General features: G+C 41.7%; 1 protein-coding gene across 8 annotated transcripts in view; it reads left to right on the top strand.

The window, feature by feature from the left end:
- Positions 1–16,006, top strand: part of HMBOX1 (homeobox containing 1) — a 117,232-nt gene that overhangs the window by 87,288 nt on the left and 13,938 nt on the right. For 2 of the 8 annotated variants that reach the window (XM_084284783.1, XM_084284780.1), the window contains exons 7-11: positions 5,414–5,496; positions 7,632–7,727; positions 9,424–9,518; positions 9,730–9,861; positions 13,155–14,845. In XM_084284783.1, coding sequence (XP_084140909.1) covers positions 5,414–5,496; positions 7,632–7,727; positions 9,424–9,518; positions 9,730–9,861; positions 13,155–13,292 — 544 coding nt within the window. In that variant the 3' untranslated portion in view covers positions 13,293–14,845. Of the gene's footprint in view, positions 1–5,413; positions 5,497–7,631; positions 7,728–9,423; positions 9,519–9,729; positions 9,862–10,520; positions 10,602–12,185; positions 12,201–13,154; positions 14,846–16,006 lie in introns of those variants that run through there. The other 6 variants (XM_084284786.1, XM_084284785.1, XM_084284784.1 and 3 more) reach the window with 6 other exon arrangements.

Genomic DNA, 16,006 nt, shown 5'->3' with positions numbered 1-16,006 from the left:
ATAAGATCTCGGGCACAGTTGACAGACCAACTTCAGGAATATTTCCAGTGATTTGACAGCCCGAATGATAGTTCTGTTAAAAGCCACGAAGACTGAAGCGGTGACCTCTTGCTCCTGCGTGATACCAGGTTGATAAATATCCTAATGAGAGATAAAATAGGTAACTATATTCGAGTGTTTTGTGTAACTTGTCAGTGGAAAGCAGAGGGGTGGTTTGAAGGGAAACTAGATAGGGAGCTGAAATTACAGGCAGTCTTATCGAAGACAAAAGAGCAGCTTGCACTCTCGTGTATTTTGAGACTCTGGAGGGTTTGGCAACGAGCTCTGTCCCTGGTGGCAGGAAGATCTTCTCATCAGCAGGGGTCAGATGGGACCCGGGGAATATGGGCATTTATTTATTTATATTTTTTCCCCTATAAATCTCTGGGCCAGTCCACAAGCTCATCGCTCAGGCTTTGCTTTTAGCATCAGTTTAAGAGGATATATGTGAAGTGCCACCGAAGGAGCCGGTTCCAGCTGTGTGTTTCTGCCATCTCCTGCCTACATCCCTTGGCTGTGCAAATTCTGCTCTTGGCATGGGTGGAAAGCTGGACCGGAGGAGTAGTCGGGCAGAAAACCTTTCTGCAAAAAGGGAGCGAAGGAGTAGATAGGACCTTCCCTTTCAGCCTGCACTTAAATCACTGTGCTGTGCCTTAAACTAAGCCTTTCCTCAGCCCCGGGGTCTGCTGAGCTGGGTTTTTATCTGCTGATATCCAACATGCAGCCCCACGAAAACACCCTGAATCCGGCCATCCCTCGGCTGCTCTGCAGCTTGGCTTGTTTCAGACACGTCCCTGGCAGCTGCAAAGCTGATAGGGAACAGCAAAACTTCCACCGTGGATTATCAGGAACACTACTGAAGCATTGCTTAATGCATCTGATATCTCAGCCTGGATAACAGAAGCCGTACAGCCCAGCAAAGAAGATTGGCAACTGTTGCAGGAATTCAGATAGGGGCACCTTGGTAAAGAGGGGAGGAATTGCGTTAACTTCCATTACAGAGCCCGGGGCTGAGATGGATTCTCTCTCTGTCATTGTCCTAAGCACATTATCCCTGAAAGAAAGAGGGTTTCTCTGAATCTGCAGTTTTTCTAGGCTTCAGTGTTATTGAAATGAAACTGCTTCAAGGATATCTACATTCTTTACCATCATATGGATTCTCATCTCATGTAAATTATTTGGCCACTTTTCATTTTAATCCTCCACTGTCATTTTCTACAAAAGAGATCATTTGGTTTCTTCATTGAAGGCATTCAGTTGACAGCTGCCCTTTGTCTAGAAAGCAGGATGCCTTTGTAGGATTTACTTGTGCCTGCTATTTTTCTTTTTTTTTTCCCCTTTGAAGTTCATACGGCTTCATATTTTTCATCTGTAGTTTTCAGGAACTTTCAGGTTTGTGAACAGGCTGTGGTTTGTAGCTGTGCAGAGAAATTCAGACGTCCTGAGTTCTTTCCCTGTCTCCTGCAGGAGTGCATCTGACGATTAGAAAAAGAACTGGAGGCAGATTAATTCACTTGCTGTTTGCAAGAGGAACTGGAGTAAAAAAAAAAATCACAACGTGTTCACGACTTCTACATGAGCAAACCAAAATAGTCAATGATAAAGTCTTTTTTTTGTTGTTGTTGTATTGGTTTCTGTCTTGAAAACCCAGCTGTTCTTAGCTACTTCCCAGAAACATTGGGAAGACTTTAAATGTTGTGGTTTGTGTCATGGCATGTCACCTACAGATCCTATTAAGATCTCAAAATAAATGAAGGGAGAGAAACGTGATGTGGTAGTAGACTGTGTAAATGGAGGCCAAGGATGAAAATCAGCTCTTAGAGTTGCAGTCGTGTAATGTTTTCAGGTACTTGTAGCTATGAGACCTTTTCCTTCAAGATTCCTGAGTGCGAACTCTTCTCTGATAAAAACAGCTGAGAATCAACGTCAAAGGTTAAAAGCAAAATATGGTGATAGGGAAGATGTTTTTCAGGAGAAATCCAGGGGCAGGTACTTTTTGTACCTTTTGTGACCTTTTTCTTTGTACTTGTGACCTTTTTCTTTGTACTTGTCCAACCCTCAACCTAAGTTGAGGGCTGGACAAGATCATAGGCAGCTTCAGTGCATGGGGACAGGAGGAGACGTCATGAGCATGGACGAGGAATAAGCTAGTTGGTGGAAGGAGAGGAAGGTACTAAGATTACTGTGCCAACCACAGAAACTGAATTTACCTATTCAGATCCTTTCCAGACCCCCTCTGATACCTCCTTAGCTTTCTGGTCTTTGTGAAAGAGTCTCGTTTACCTAGGGGAGCTGCCTGGAAACTTGGCAAATTTTGAGTATTATTTCATAAAGCATGGTATGAGGAGGAAAACCGTTCCAGATTTTCAAGCAGGGATCAACTTCCTTGTAGAAGCCATCAGATATTTACATTAAAAGATGTTTAAAGAAAATGCTTAAGAAGACTGGATCGAAATATATTTTTCCATCAAAATGAAAACACTTTTAGTTTATTTTGTCTTCGTGTGTGTAGATATGAATTACTGTTTCAACGGAGAGTTTTTCTTAATCGTAAAAATGGTCTGAATACACAAGGAAAACTGCCTCATTTCCCTTAAGAGATGTCTCATTCATTGTCCAGTTCTGAAAGTTAAGAAGAGATTTCATGTTATCTCAGAGAATTGCAATCCTGCCCTAAGTTTTGTTATTAATAATAAATGTGACCTTTTTCTTGTTTGTGCCAGCCAAAGTGTATGGCACTCAGTGGCTTGCTAAAAGCCTAGTGTTTAACTACACGCCAAGAGAAAGGTCACCCGTGGCTCTTGTATTGTCTTGTCTTGATTAATTGGTGCCTGTTTCTTGCATCAACGTAAGGATAGGCAGCTCAGATGTACACCGTTTCTTGGATTTTGCATCTTCTGTCATGTCTTAGTGAAGTTGGGCGTTGTCTAGCATCTCTGTGACCACAGGCCATCTAAATCCATAACGGCACGTGATACCAGAGTTTTACCCTTTAGTTTTAGTAATTCATCGTATAGATCCATCAGTTTGTCTAACTTTATGGCGTTTTGTTGCATGGTGTTTGTTCTCAACTTCTCACAAGTATCCATAAACAAAGGAAATAATGTTTGGCAAAGGGAGCCCATAAAATACCTAAATTTGCTGAGTTAATTTTTGTACACATAGTGATGACTTGGAGTCCTGACCACAACTCCAGTGCACATGATATAGTCATATAAATAATAGTCCTGACTTTCCTTCATTTCATGGCACTCAGAAGAGGAAATGGTTCTTGGCTGTGGGCAGAGGAGGGAGTTCTCTGTTTTGTAGGTGGGATGCTGAGACACAGTCATGAGACGATTGCACTAACGACAAGAAAAAGCATTTTCTAGGCTGCTTTCCAACTTTCCCTTCTCCAAAAATGCTTTCTGCAGAGCATCACACCTTTCAGCAGGAATTTGCAAGTTTACGTGGGCACATATATCACTATAAAGGATATAATAATAGAAAGGATAATACCTGAAAGAAGAAAGAATATACTTTTAAAAATGCCATGCCCAGGGACTTGGGGGTATTGCTGGGTGAGAAGAAAGTCTCTGGTTCAGGGAATGTTCCTGCTGGTGGCAGTGCCAGAGATAAAAGTGCTCTGTACTCAAAAGCTTCCAGTTACCTAAGTGTAACCAGGTGTTTTCTTCACATCTAATGGCAAAATCTCAGCTCTTTTTCCAAGGAGGTTCAAGCCTAGTGGGAATTACAGTTCTGGGCAGTCTCTCAGGATCTGCTTCATAAAAGCAACTCTGTGAGATCCGGGGAAGACGTAGATGTTTATGTGTAAATATGTTTGCCTGCAATGCCCAAATTGGTAGTATAGATGTCGCCTGCCCTTCATTTGGTGAAAATGGAGCTGTTTCTGTGGTTTTATTTGCTCTCCAAGCTGCCAAATCAAGTGAATCAAGTACATTAGCAGTGCAACTAGCTGGGCTAACGTGTGATTTCTCTTAGTCAATGAAGAGCAACTTGGAAATAGCACGGCATCTGTGGGCATAGCTGTAGCTGAAAATAATGCCGGGAACAAGAGGATGAAGTAGCAGTACGTAGATTTCAAACCTAATGTCCGAAATTCGTATTTCCAGTGGATTGTTCTAAGCTGGAAGTGAAAGAGTGGGATCTGCTTGAGCACCACTTGTTCAAAAGAAGGTTGGAAAGAGCCAATTGCTCCACAGAGAGCAGCTGTGCTGGGGCAGATCCACCAGAGGAGAAATATGACCATGGGAAATAATAAATGCCTTATAATGCCTAACTCTCCTACTAGCAAATGGTCTAAAATTAAAAGAAAACCATAGAATCATTTAGGTTGGGAAAGACCTTCAAGATCATAAATTCCAACCATCCAGCTAATATTGCAAGAGCAGCTGTCCAACATCTGCACCTGCTGCTGATCAAAGTCGATCAAAGAATTATCAGGATTATGTATTATGGACAATCTACAGAAAAATGGAGTAGTTCCTGCCTGTGGCTTGCTTATCAGAGTCTATTGAAGTAAACAGGACTCTGTTTGGTGTTTTTAATGCGGATCTGATAAGATCTGTAGAATGTAAATCAGTTCATTAAAATTTTTAAAGTACTTACCCTGGTTTTTCTTTTACTTCATTTAACTTTTATAGGATGTTTACTGCATATAAAGTACAATGAAATTACAATTATTCAGAAAATTACTGTTACAATATGCTATACTCAGAATATGTTGTTTTTGGGGCAGATCTAATTTTTTTTCATTGTGATTTTAAAAAAAATCTGACTAGAAATCTTACCGTATTACTGTGTAGTTTTGTCCATACAGTATTAATAACATCTGTCTAAATCCACAATATTTCTGAGTGTTTGTGTATAATACATATTGGTATATATGTATATGTGTGCGTATATTAACCCAGTGATCAAAGTAAACATTGAACGGCTGTCATTTGTAGGACACTGCCTGAGCTTGGGGTGAGAAATTAAAAAAAAAAAAAAGTAAATGGTAATTAAAAAGGCAGAGGCATGGCCTATGAAGTCTTGTAACACGTTGCTTTGCTTGACAGTCGTAACTCCGATGTTCGTAGCGTTGCCTCCTTTGTTGTATCTCCTGCTACGATATTCCGAATGCTGAGGTGATGCTGCAAATACTGAGATAACATTCAATTATCTGAGGCATTTGGGAAGTTTCCAAAGAGTGGGTACGAGTGCATGCTGATACTACCATATGCATATAAAGGTTGACATAAAATTTACCACGTCTGTATTATCTCGGTAAGAGTGATGCATAAACTAGCGGTTGACACCTTCTAGCGAAGCTGCTTGGAGCATTCGTGCTCTGATTTCTGAAAAAAAACTTTTTTCTTCCCCCTCCTTGCAGTTACTTCAATGAGAATCAATATCCTGACGAGGCAAAGAGAGAAGAAATTGCAAACGCCTGTAATGCAGTTATACAAAAGCCAGGTGAGGAGCTGATCATGATGTCTTTTCCAAAGGCAACTGCAATTAGATTTCACCATCTCCTGCTAAATTCAGCAAATCTCATTTTATGGCTATTACTAACAATTTAGGGTTCTCAACTAGTTGTAGGTTTCTTCTCGAGCATTCTGTGGCTTGCGTAGCTGCCACACTTGGATGAACATGAAAGTCAATGCAATTTTCAGCCCTAAATGCCTGTGTCTGCAACTTAAATTCCCACCAGTTGAGATATGAAATACAAGTTGTGCCTCTGAACATTTCATTTATACAGCATTGCTACGAAAATAAACATGTTCTGAAAGGCTTTCATCCTTTAAGGTCAGTTATTTCTAAGTACTTCTACAAGCACTTAGCAGTGATCTGAGAATTTCATTGCACTTCACAAAAGTGGGTTTTACTGGCTCTGTTTTACAGATGGGAAATCTTAGGTTCACAGACTGAGGCTTGGTGGAGATCATGCAGCAGGTCCTCGGAGGGCTAAAGAACACAGCTTTCCTATCTTTCGGTGTTCTTCATAATTTCTAGACAGGGCTCTCATGTTAGAATCGGTGTGTTAATGGAGGACCCTGTATTTGGGTCAGTAAGTTGCATTTTCCCCATTCCTTGAGAAGTCATACTTAGGAGAGGAGCAGCAATGTTCAGCGAGCCCACGCTCAGGACACACCTGCCCTTGCTTAGTTTTACCAAAGATTTGCATAGTTTTCAGAACAGCTTTGGATATATTTAGATTTTATACAACCAGAATCAAAATTAATGCAAAACAAAGCTAGGTATGACTCCTGAACACCGAGGCAGCCACAGAATAGCACAGAATCGTAGAGCAATTTAGGCTGAAAGTGATCATCTGGTCAATCAGGAGCATCTTAGAACAGGTTGCTCAGCGGGTCTGCCTAGTTCAGTTTTGAATAGCTCCAAAACCAGAGTTTTTCCCACCTCTCTGGAACCCTGCTCCAACGCTGAGAGCTCTCATGGCAAAGCACATTGTCCTAATAGCTAGCCAGAATTTCCCTTGTTGCAACTTTTGTATTTCTTCTCTTTTCATGGTGGAAGCAGAAGGGTCTAGTGGTTAGAGGACATAAGAGTTCAGGTATTTAGTGCTGGCAGTGCCACTGGTGGGTTTAACAACTTTAAAGCTGCTTAAAAGGTGTGTCTCAGGATGGGTAAAATACGGAGTGGTATCGATTTCCAGAATTTTTTCTTTCACTTGTTTAATCTCTCCTTATTGAAGTTTGCAGATGCCGATTGCTGCAATTAGATGGCTTTCATAGACTGAATAAATAAACTTTGAGAAAGTCTGAAGCATGTGGTGGGGGCCTCATCCCTGTGCAGGCTGCAGGGGACTCAAGACCTTATCCTGAACACCTTAAATAGGGTTAGGGCCAGTTTCCATCATGTCCCTGCAATGCTGGATCCCTCCCGTCTTCCATTTTGATGCTGATGATCGAGAAAAGGGAGTGTTTGCTGGGTGGCGGTGCTGGGTGAGATTGCTGCTGGTTTAACACTCGAGTGATCTGGTTTCCAGCATCCCCCAGCCTCTTCTCCCCAAAGATAGAAGGCGTCCTGGCAGAATCGAGAGGCTGCGATTAGCGCTGTGGGAGCACGACAGCAGCGGCTGGTGGAGAAGAAGGAAAGCAGATCAAGGGAGGGGGACAAAATTCCTTCCCTCGGTTTGCTGCTGCCGAGGAAAACACGTCATCGAACTGTACCCTCGCGGCGCATAGCAAGAAAACTAGCCCAAGGGTATGCGATTTGTGGCAGGGCTGTGAATTGAACTGGAGTTTTTTGAATCTCAGTTTTGTGCTCGAACTAGAAAAGCAGCCCTCTATTCTCCCACGGCGCTGGATCTGGGTGATTGAAGCTGCAAAGAAATTCCCCTATTTCAGATTTTAAAAACAGAAGAAAGGCTACTTTGTTTTTTAGAGAGATATTTGGCATTTATTACCATGGCATCTGGGCACGGTACTCTGGTTTGCATAAAATTCTCTTCACTCCCAGTTATAATAACTTGTCAGTGCTGTCTGTATCTCAGGAGTTTTATCAGATGTATAAGGGTTGTTTGCCTATCTCTGCAACCCGGTGAGCACAATCTTTTATTATTTTTTCCCCTGTTACTTCCATAGGAAAAAAGTTATCGGATTTGGAGCGAGTTACCTCCCTTAAAGTGTACAATTGGTTTGCCAACAGAAGAAAGGAAATCAAGAGACGAGCCAATATCGGTAATGTATCAGAGAGCCTCCTTTCAAGGTTCAGTACATAGACTTGCTCAGGAGAGATGGAAATTATGTCAGGTTGTATTAATGACGACACTAGAGGGTCCAACGGTCTTAATAGAAATATGGAATCATTTTTTTTAAAAAGAAGTCTCACTGTTCCAGATTTTTTCTCTTTTAATTTATGAAATTCCACCATCAATGCAGGAAAAACGAGGCAGTTAAGAAGTTTTACTGTAAGATCGGTTTTTAAAACCAAAATAAGCATTTTGCTAGCGGAGGGAGAATCGTATTTCCCTACGCTCAGGCTCCTTGGGGTATCCCCAAATAAAATCTGAAATAAAACCTGAAAATATCTGCATGGGAAATCAGGCAAATGGAGAGCATTGCGAGTTCAGAACCTTAGCGTGCTGTTGAAATGAGAAGTGGTTGTTGTGAGGAGCTTTTATGGGGTTGTAAGTTTCCTTGTGTCTGCGTCCCCCTGAAATGCACTTGTTTTTTCAGCCAAAATGTGGGGTTGTCTTTCTTACTGCCATCCCTGAGACCCCACAGGGATCTAAGAGTCCAGATGAGTTGTTTTATGTCTCAGATACAGCCACTAGGACCACAGGTTCTGCCGCAAGCCAGCTTTTTATTCCGGTTACACCTGTGCTCCTTAGTGCTTTCTGTGGGGTTGCACAGCGACAAGTGGCTGGAACAAAGTCGTAATTTTTGCTTGATGATCAGGATAAAACACAAGTCACTTCACAGAGCTAGCCCTGTGGGTTCTTTGCTGGAATACCTCAACGTAAGGAAATTAGAAGCAGCTCTGAACTTCTAAGTAGACCTTCTAATGTGGATAAGAACAAGGCATTCTAATGAGAACAAGCTCCCATTAGCAGCCAGGACTCAACAAACTTCTGCAGTGTGTGCAGAATTTCATGCACGCACAGAGGTGCTGTGCAGAACTGAGTTTGCAAGGTGTAGATGAGCGCAGATCCATATCTGCCTGTTGTTAATTAGTGTTTTTGCAAATGTCAAGTGTGCTATGCCGTCTTGCTGGCTGCGGCTTTTTGCTGTTGTTGTTCTTTCTGCAGCATTTGGTGCAGTACTGAAACTCGATCTAAATTTATTTATTTTTTTGAAATGAAACCTGTCTGTCCAACTCGGGGGGAACACGGCAAAGGTAGTCAAAGATGGGTGGAACTGGAGCTTTATGTGTACTGTGTGTTATCTGTGCTGTATGGGGAGGAGGGTTGGAAAGAGACTGGAAAGAACTAAAGGGAGCTTTAGATGCATGGATCCTGCTGGAAGATGAAGATGTATTGTTTTTAAATCCCTTAAGTGCTTTTAAAAATTTCTCCATCTATTTTCAGACACTCCCCGCCCCCCTCAAGTCCTGCCAGTCCAAACTATGTGGGAAGATCTACAGGGAATGCCTTTGCCACTCCAGTGCATTAGAAATTAAGCTAATTTCTAATAGGACTGGCTGGAAAACAAGGATTCTTACTCGCAAACAAGTCTGTTAGTTGGCAGGGAAGGATTTCAGGCAAACCAGTATCTGTACATGTGCTACCTTCCCAAATACTGGAGAGTGAAGAGGAAGAGGCTAAGAACTAACTCTGTTCTTCCAGTTATTCTAACTTCTTGAAAAAAAAAAATAGTTACTTTTAATTACTCTAATGCATCAGATAAATTAGGGATCCATTTGCTTTTTTCGAAGAAGCAGCAATCCTGGAGAGCCATGGAATAGATGTACAGAGTCCGGGAGGTCATTCCAACAGTGACGACGTTGATGGCAATGACTACTCAGAGCAGGTAAGCCTCGTGCCTCAACCGCGCGTCCCCAAACGTGGGAGAGCTCTTGTGACACATGAAAGAGGCTCTCTGCCTCGTGCAAATCAGACGTCTCGTGTTCTTGTTTTGCTTTGCTGTAATTGTAATGGGGAAAGTGGAAGAGCACAGCTCCCCTGTTTGAATGTGTTGAGCAACCAGTATTCACCCACACGGATTTGTTGTCATACAACAGGACACTTGGCAAGTACGCAATGGGGAGGAGGAGGGAAGATGTTCAGAGGGAGGCAGAGAAGCAGAGAAGGTAGAAGAAGACAGGAGGATCTGCTCCAAACAAGCAAGTTACACCATTCACGCCACACGCAATGTATGAAAAATGTTAGGAGAGTGTTAACTCACCCAGTGCACCATGCATAACTTGAGCTCTCCTTCCCCTTGGCACCGTGCTAGTTATCCACCCTCCAGAAAGGATGTGCAGGTCTTTAACAATTGCTCCAATATACCAGGCACCAACATGCTTCCCTGCAAAACTAGGCATGTGTGTTCCTCTCTCACCTTTTCTTTCTTTCTGCGAGAAATGTCTTCGTTCTAGCCTGTGTTACAGCTGGTGTGAGTTGCTTATCTGGCACCCAGACACGTGCACCAGTAAGCCCCTGCCCGGTACGCTTTCTAAACCCTTTTGTCAACCTTGCCACAGGGTACTGAGTGCCCTCTGTGAGGTGCTGAGCTCCCTGTGCCTGTCTGTGGGAGCACCCTTCAGGAGTGGCCCAGGATCAGTCCCTAAGATGCTGACAGACAAAGGGGAAAGGGTGGGAGGGAAGGGATGTGATGAGCTAAATCTTTATTTGGCCCCATACCTGCTTCCTATTATTCTGTGACAATGTGCCACTATTTGGATTGTTTACATATTATCTGTCTTTATTTTATTTTTTCTTTTTTTTTTTTTGCACTTTAACTCTTGCCTATTCTCTATTTTTCTTGGTTATTTTTAACCCTTGACAGCAACTTCTTTTTTAAATTCTCTAGCAAAAGAATACCCCTTCCCGCACTCTGAGCCCTCACCTACCCTAAAGTTGGTGACCCTTCCTTCACACACCTTCCTGACAGGTATTGCATCCCCTTCCCAATTTTCCCTCAGGTGTCAGTGTTAGCCCAAACCCACCAGGGATGTGTGCGCTTGACGCCACTGGACTTGTAGAACAGTTCATTTACTTGGTTCTGGCTTTGATATTAGCTCCGTTCTGTGCTACGCCCAACACCTGGGGTGGGCAGATTGTGTTTTAATTGACTCATTTGGGAGAAATAGATACATCTCCCTCTCCAAGGGCTACTGGTGGAGTGTTGTAGCAACTGAGTGTCCTGGAACAAGTCCCCAGCAGCCTTGGCTGTGGCCCAGTACGACAAATATCTGGCAGAGGTGTTCCCAGCTACTCGGCTTTGATGGGTATTAAGAGGACCTTAATAGGTCATCGCCAGTAGATTTGGTGGAACCAGCCTTGCTAGCTCCAGATGATGAGAGTCAGCTCTGTGACTGGTAGCAAATATTTTGAAACTGCTGTCGAGTGCAGTTAGTTCCTTATCGATCAGATCCAGGAATGATACTGAGATGAAGGGTTATCTAGACGCCTAAACTATATTTTTATTTGTGTGTTACCCAAAATGCTTTGAAAACAGAAATAAATTGGATATTAAAATTTAAACATCTTAGTTTAGAGTCCTTAAAACGTACATTTCTCCCTAACCTAGCTGGGTTCCTCTACGAAGTATCATTAGGCATTAGCAGATTAAATGGCAAACTCTCCTGATGACCATTTAACATCCCTTAGCAGTTAAAACCATAAAATCTGTTTTCCACAGTAGCACTTAAACTCTAGTAAAACTCAAAATACAAAGTTCATCCAAATATTAATGAAATGACTAGAACTCTGAAGCTTTGTGTTTCTTGCCATGGTAAAGATTACTGAGATGACATCCCAATATTTGCCCTATATTTGCTGGAAATGAATGCATTCCTTTAAATAACTTTGGATTTTACCAAATCCCGTCTTTTCCGTCTCCCTCAGCATTTGCCACCTGTCATCTTAATTTAAAAACATACAATGCACATTTTAAAATTAAAATTTTCCATGTTCATCGCTTAACGGCTGTTGGAAGACTGATAAATGTTTATCATTTGCTTTCTGTAAAAATTACAATGCCCAAATCACTGTGTGTTCACTATTAGCTCCTCGTTTTAAAGAGAGGAAAACACCAGGATTTTGCCCAACGTCCCAGATGAAGTTATTTGACAGCTGAAATTAGTTTTGAATGTTGCTCGTTCTCCTTCCTATTATTTTAAACCAAGCTCTCTTTCTGATCTAGACTCAGAAACATGCCCACTTCACATAAAAATTGTGCTAGAACTGTCAGAATTTTGGCTTGATAATCTATGGCCAAAGTTAACCCTTCTTTCTCCTTTATTTTAAAGGTTTCATTGCAGTCCTGTAGCATCTGTTTCCCCTGTATTAGTTTTGCTTACAGAAATACATGGCACTCAGTTTGGTGGACTAGTGAATTTGGCAGGCTGTTCACCCAGCTACTTGAATTATGGTAGTTCCAGTCCCCTAAAATCCTTGCACTGTTTTCCTTACCTGTCTAGAAGGTTTTCAGCATCTTTTTCCCAGTTCCCATGTGAATTCAATTTCTTCATAGGATACTGACTCAGACCAAAGTCTAGGATTGCTTCCTAGTGAGGTCAGTAACAATATTTCAGGAAAAAATATTTTTAAAGAACAGGACAATTACAGACTGATTTTATTATAGTAGCTTCCAGGTTCTGGAAGGCAGTAGTTTGGAGGAACTTCCTGAGCCAGGCAGTGTATCCACTTCCTTTTTTGATAGTTACCAGTAGACAAATTTTCCATGAACTTGTCTAACCCCACTTTTTAAAGCCGTTTTTACTTTGGGCTAATCTAAAAATCAGTGAATCCTACAACCAATCTGCGATAAGTGAAGAGCTGCTTCCTGTTGTTGCTCCAGAATATATTATCTCATCATTTCAGTGAGCATCCTTGCATATTAGATCGTCAGAAGTAGTGAACAATTGGTCCCTGTTTACTGATTATTTGGAATAAGCATTTACCATATCAACCATCAGCCATTTCTCTTCCAAACTGAGGAGTCTGGGTCTGTTTATTCCCTCCTTGTAAGGGAGCCACCCAATGTCTCTGTTCCTCTTGGTTGCCACTCTCGCTGCCTTTTCTAGTTCTACCATCTCCTCTTTAAACGGGATGACCAGAACTGTATGCTGTAGTCAAAATGCAAGCGTAGCATGAACTTGTGCAGTGGGTTTCTGCCTTAGTTTGGTTTCCTGACATACGTTGTATATCACTTTTACCTTCATAATTTAATATTTTTCTCCAAATTTTCTCCCTTCCCACCCCTGCCTTAAATTTGTTTCTCAGAAATTGGGTACACCACTCCATGCCCTGCTTACCTTTGTCTGCACAGTGAGGGAGATCAGTCCTAAATCAGTTGTGTGTACTCCTTTCACGTTGTACCCCTGCAACAAACATGCAGTTTGCTGCCCCTAGCCCATTATTTCTACCCTAGCTTTTTTTCCTGCTGGTTTTCTGCTTGTGGAGTAACCACGCTTCTCTTTTCTCGTTTCCGCCCGCGCAGGATGACAGCACTAGCCATAGTGACCACCAAGACCCCATCTCGTTAGCCGTGGAAATGGCAGCGGTAAACCACACCATCTTGGCATTGGCCCGGCAAGGAGCCAACGAGATCAAGACAGAGGCTCTAGACGACGACTGATACGAAGAAGGGGGAGGGTCAGAGCGAGAAGTAACTTAGTTTTAGACGTAGCACCTTAGCAGACTTTCCTCGGTCCTTAATATGTGTTCTTACAGTATAACTTTGCAGTTTCTTGTACGTCAGTTAGCTGTTAGGGTCTTGTTCTGTGAAGATGGCATGGTGCCCTCAGCCTTTGCATATACTCTCTCAGTATTAATTCCCAATAAATAATCAATCAACCAACCAACCTCCCTCTCCCAGCCCCAGTGGCTAGAAAAATCTTGCTGCTCTGTCTTAGCATTCAAAGTGCTTCCAGGTATTTTAGACAGTCCTCAATTACAAGTCTTAGGCTACACTTAAAATCTTGGATACCCTTAGAGATTGTGTAAAAATAGTCTGTATGCTTTTCCTTCTCTGAGACTGAAAGGATGCAAGCTGAGGTAGTGGCACAGGGTCGATGGACACCAGATTGGGATTATCAACAGAGAGTAAAAAGAACACTAGAAACCCCACTTTCAGCATGGGAATAAATGATTTCCAGCTGCAATAAGCTGTGCCTCACTGGTCATACAGTGACTGGATATACTTTTGGGTGCTGTGCTGAGAATGTCCATTGGAAACACATTCACATATTTTGGTTGATGTTCACATATTCAACACAGACATCCTCTGCTCTCACAAACTGCGTGGCTTAGTGGATAAGTACTGCCTTCTGCCTCTGGGACCATGATTGAAGCCCAGCCTGGGATCATATGAAAAATGAGCTGAATGTCTAATGGACAACAGTCCACTTCTCAAAACCACTATTCATTATTTGGCATGGCTAGCAGTGCCTGCTCAGAAGAGGTCTAGACTCTATTGATCTGTCACTAACAAGTTCACTTTTTATTCTTCCTCTCACCTTTTCTGTCCCCACCCTACTTCCTTCTCCACTTTGCCACTTTCAAAAGCAATGTTTTCCAGGAAGGTATTATGGTCATGAAATGGGTGAGTGAATTTTTACACGTCTGTGTAACTAATGCCTACACCCCAACTAGCCTGAAGGGTTATTGGAGAACTTTTGCATCTGACCTTTGCTAGTTAACCATCATAGCATAAATATTCTCCTAAATACGAACTTTTGTATTTGCTTAAAGGCAGGAGGATCTCTTACCTGAGAAATGGGGTGTGAATGTTTTGTGTTCTCTTTACTCTGTCCTTGTTAAGATGTGAGAAAGCTATACTGCTACGAGCAATTTAATTAATAATTGGAAGCCATACTGATAATGGATGTGGTAATATTTGTAAAGCAAACCTACTTTAAGTAGCAGAAACTAATGGAATTGTTTTCCTTGATCATATGTAGCACTTTTGTTACTTTTTTCTTAAAGATATTTATATTTGATAAGTCTTTTTTTTATCATTTGAGAATTCAAAATGCCAAACAGCAAACTTGCATTACAGAGTCACCCTGCGATCACCTTGTCATCTAGTATCTAAATGATGAACTGTGTGTGCATCTAAGAAAATTACATCTGCTGGCATTGTGTGGAAATGATCTCCTGGCATCCTGATAAAATGATATGTTGCTGCCGGTAAGAGGAAACATTTCAATGGAAACAGCACGGGAAGTGTTAGAGACGGGCAGGACTGTGTTACGTTTAAAAAAGAGAAAAAAAAAAAACTATGTAAATTTTTCTATATAGATATATAAAAATTTGCATAGTGTTTCCACAACATTCCATTTTTTACGTTTACGTGGGAATAGCTTAAGAGGGGAAAATAGCTTAATTTTGAAGGATGGTCTTCCTTCTTCTCTCATCCGCTTCTGAAGGTGGAGGAGATGAAGGGAAGTTGCAATTACTTGGTTTGTTCTCCTCCTCCCTCCCTTCCTCATGCATAATGCTCCAATAGCATTGTGAATTCCTAAAATGTGGTTCCTCAGCAGGTTTTTAGGCAGCCTAAACCCCTTCAAGGTGTAGGCTAACTAGATCATCTTTACATCTGTTAATCTCGCAAAAATTGCTTAGGTAAGTGTGGAGGAGATTTTGTGCTTTCAGAGGGCACAGAGTTGGCACCTCTTTGTCTCTGTAACTTTGAAGATAAATAGGTAGAGCTTGGCCTCGTCTTTCATTTATGGATTTCATTGGAAAATTTATGTGCTTTCCTTAGGTATAGATCACTGAAGCAGAATGAAGCCGTCTTTCTCTGTTTTATTGCAGTTCTTGAGTAGGCAAATTCGTAAGTAGCATCAGGGCAGACTCAGGAAAAAAAAAAAAGGAATTGGATCAGCTGCCATTGCACCATTGCAGTTTTTTACTTAACGCGTGTATGAATGTTTTGGTACTAAGGGGTGAAAGGACGGGAGGAGAGCTTTTCTTTCTATTTTTGCACAGCAGAATGATCAAGCAAACTATAGCCTTAGTGGAATTTTGCCTTCTTATTCATACTACAGTCACACACCAAGCTGACAAGCAACATCCACGATTTATAGTAAGGAGATTTTAATAATCGATGGCCTCTTTATGTTGGGATTGCCACCACCATTTGTTCTGGCTGTTTCATTTTAAAAAGAACAGACTCAAACTGTAGGACAGCTGCAATTTTAAAAGAAATATTGCTTACTATAGCATCTTAAAAAAAAAAAAGTCATTGTTTCAAGCACTGCCTTTTTAAAGCAATAGGAAAGAATAAAAATAGTACTAAAACATCCCTTGGTCCGTGTGATGCAGGATCAAAGTAACACCGCTAAAATT

The sequence above is a fragment of the Netta rufina genome (assembly GCF_964035555.1).
Source record: "Netta rufina genome assembly, chromosome: 3".
NCBI lineage: Eukaryota > Metazoa > Chordata > Aves > Anseriformes > Anatidae > Netta > Netta rufina.
This window is presented reverse-complemented; position numbering and strand designations above follow the sequence as displayed.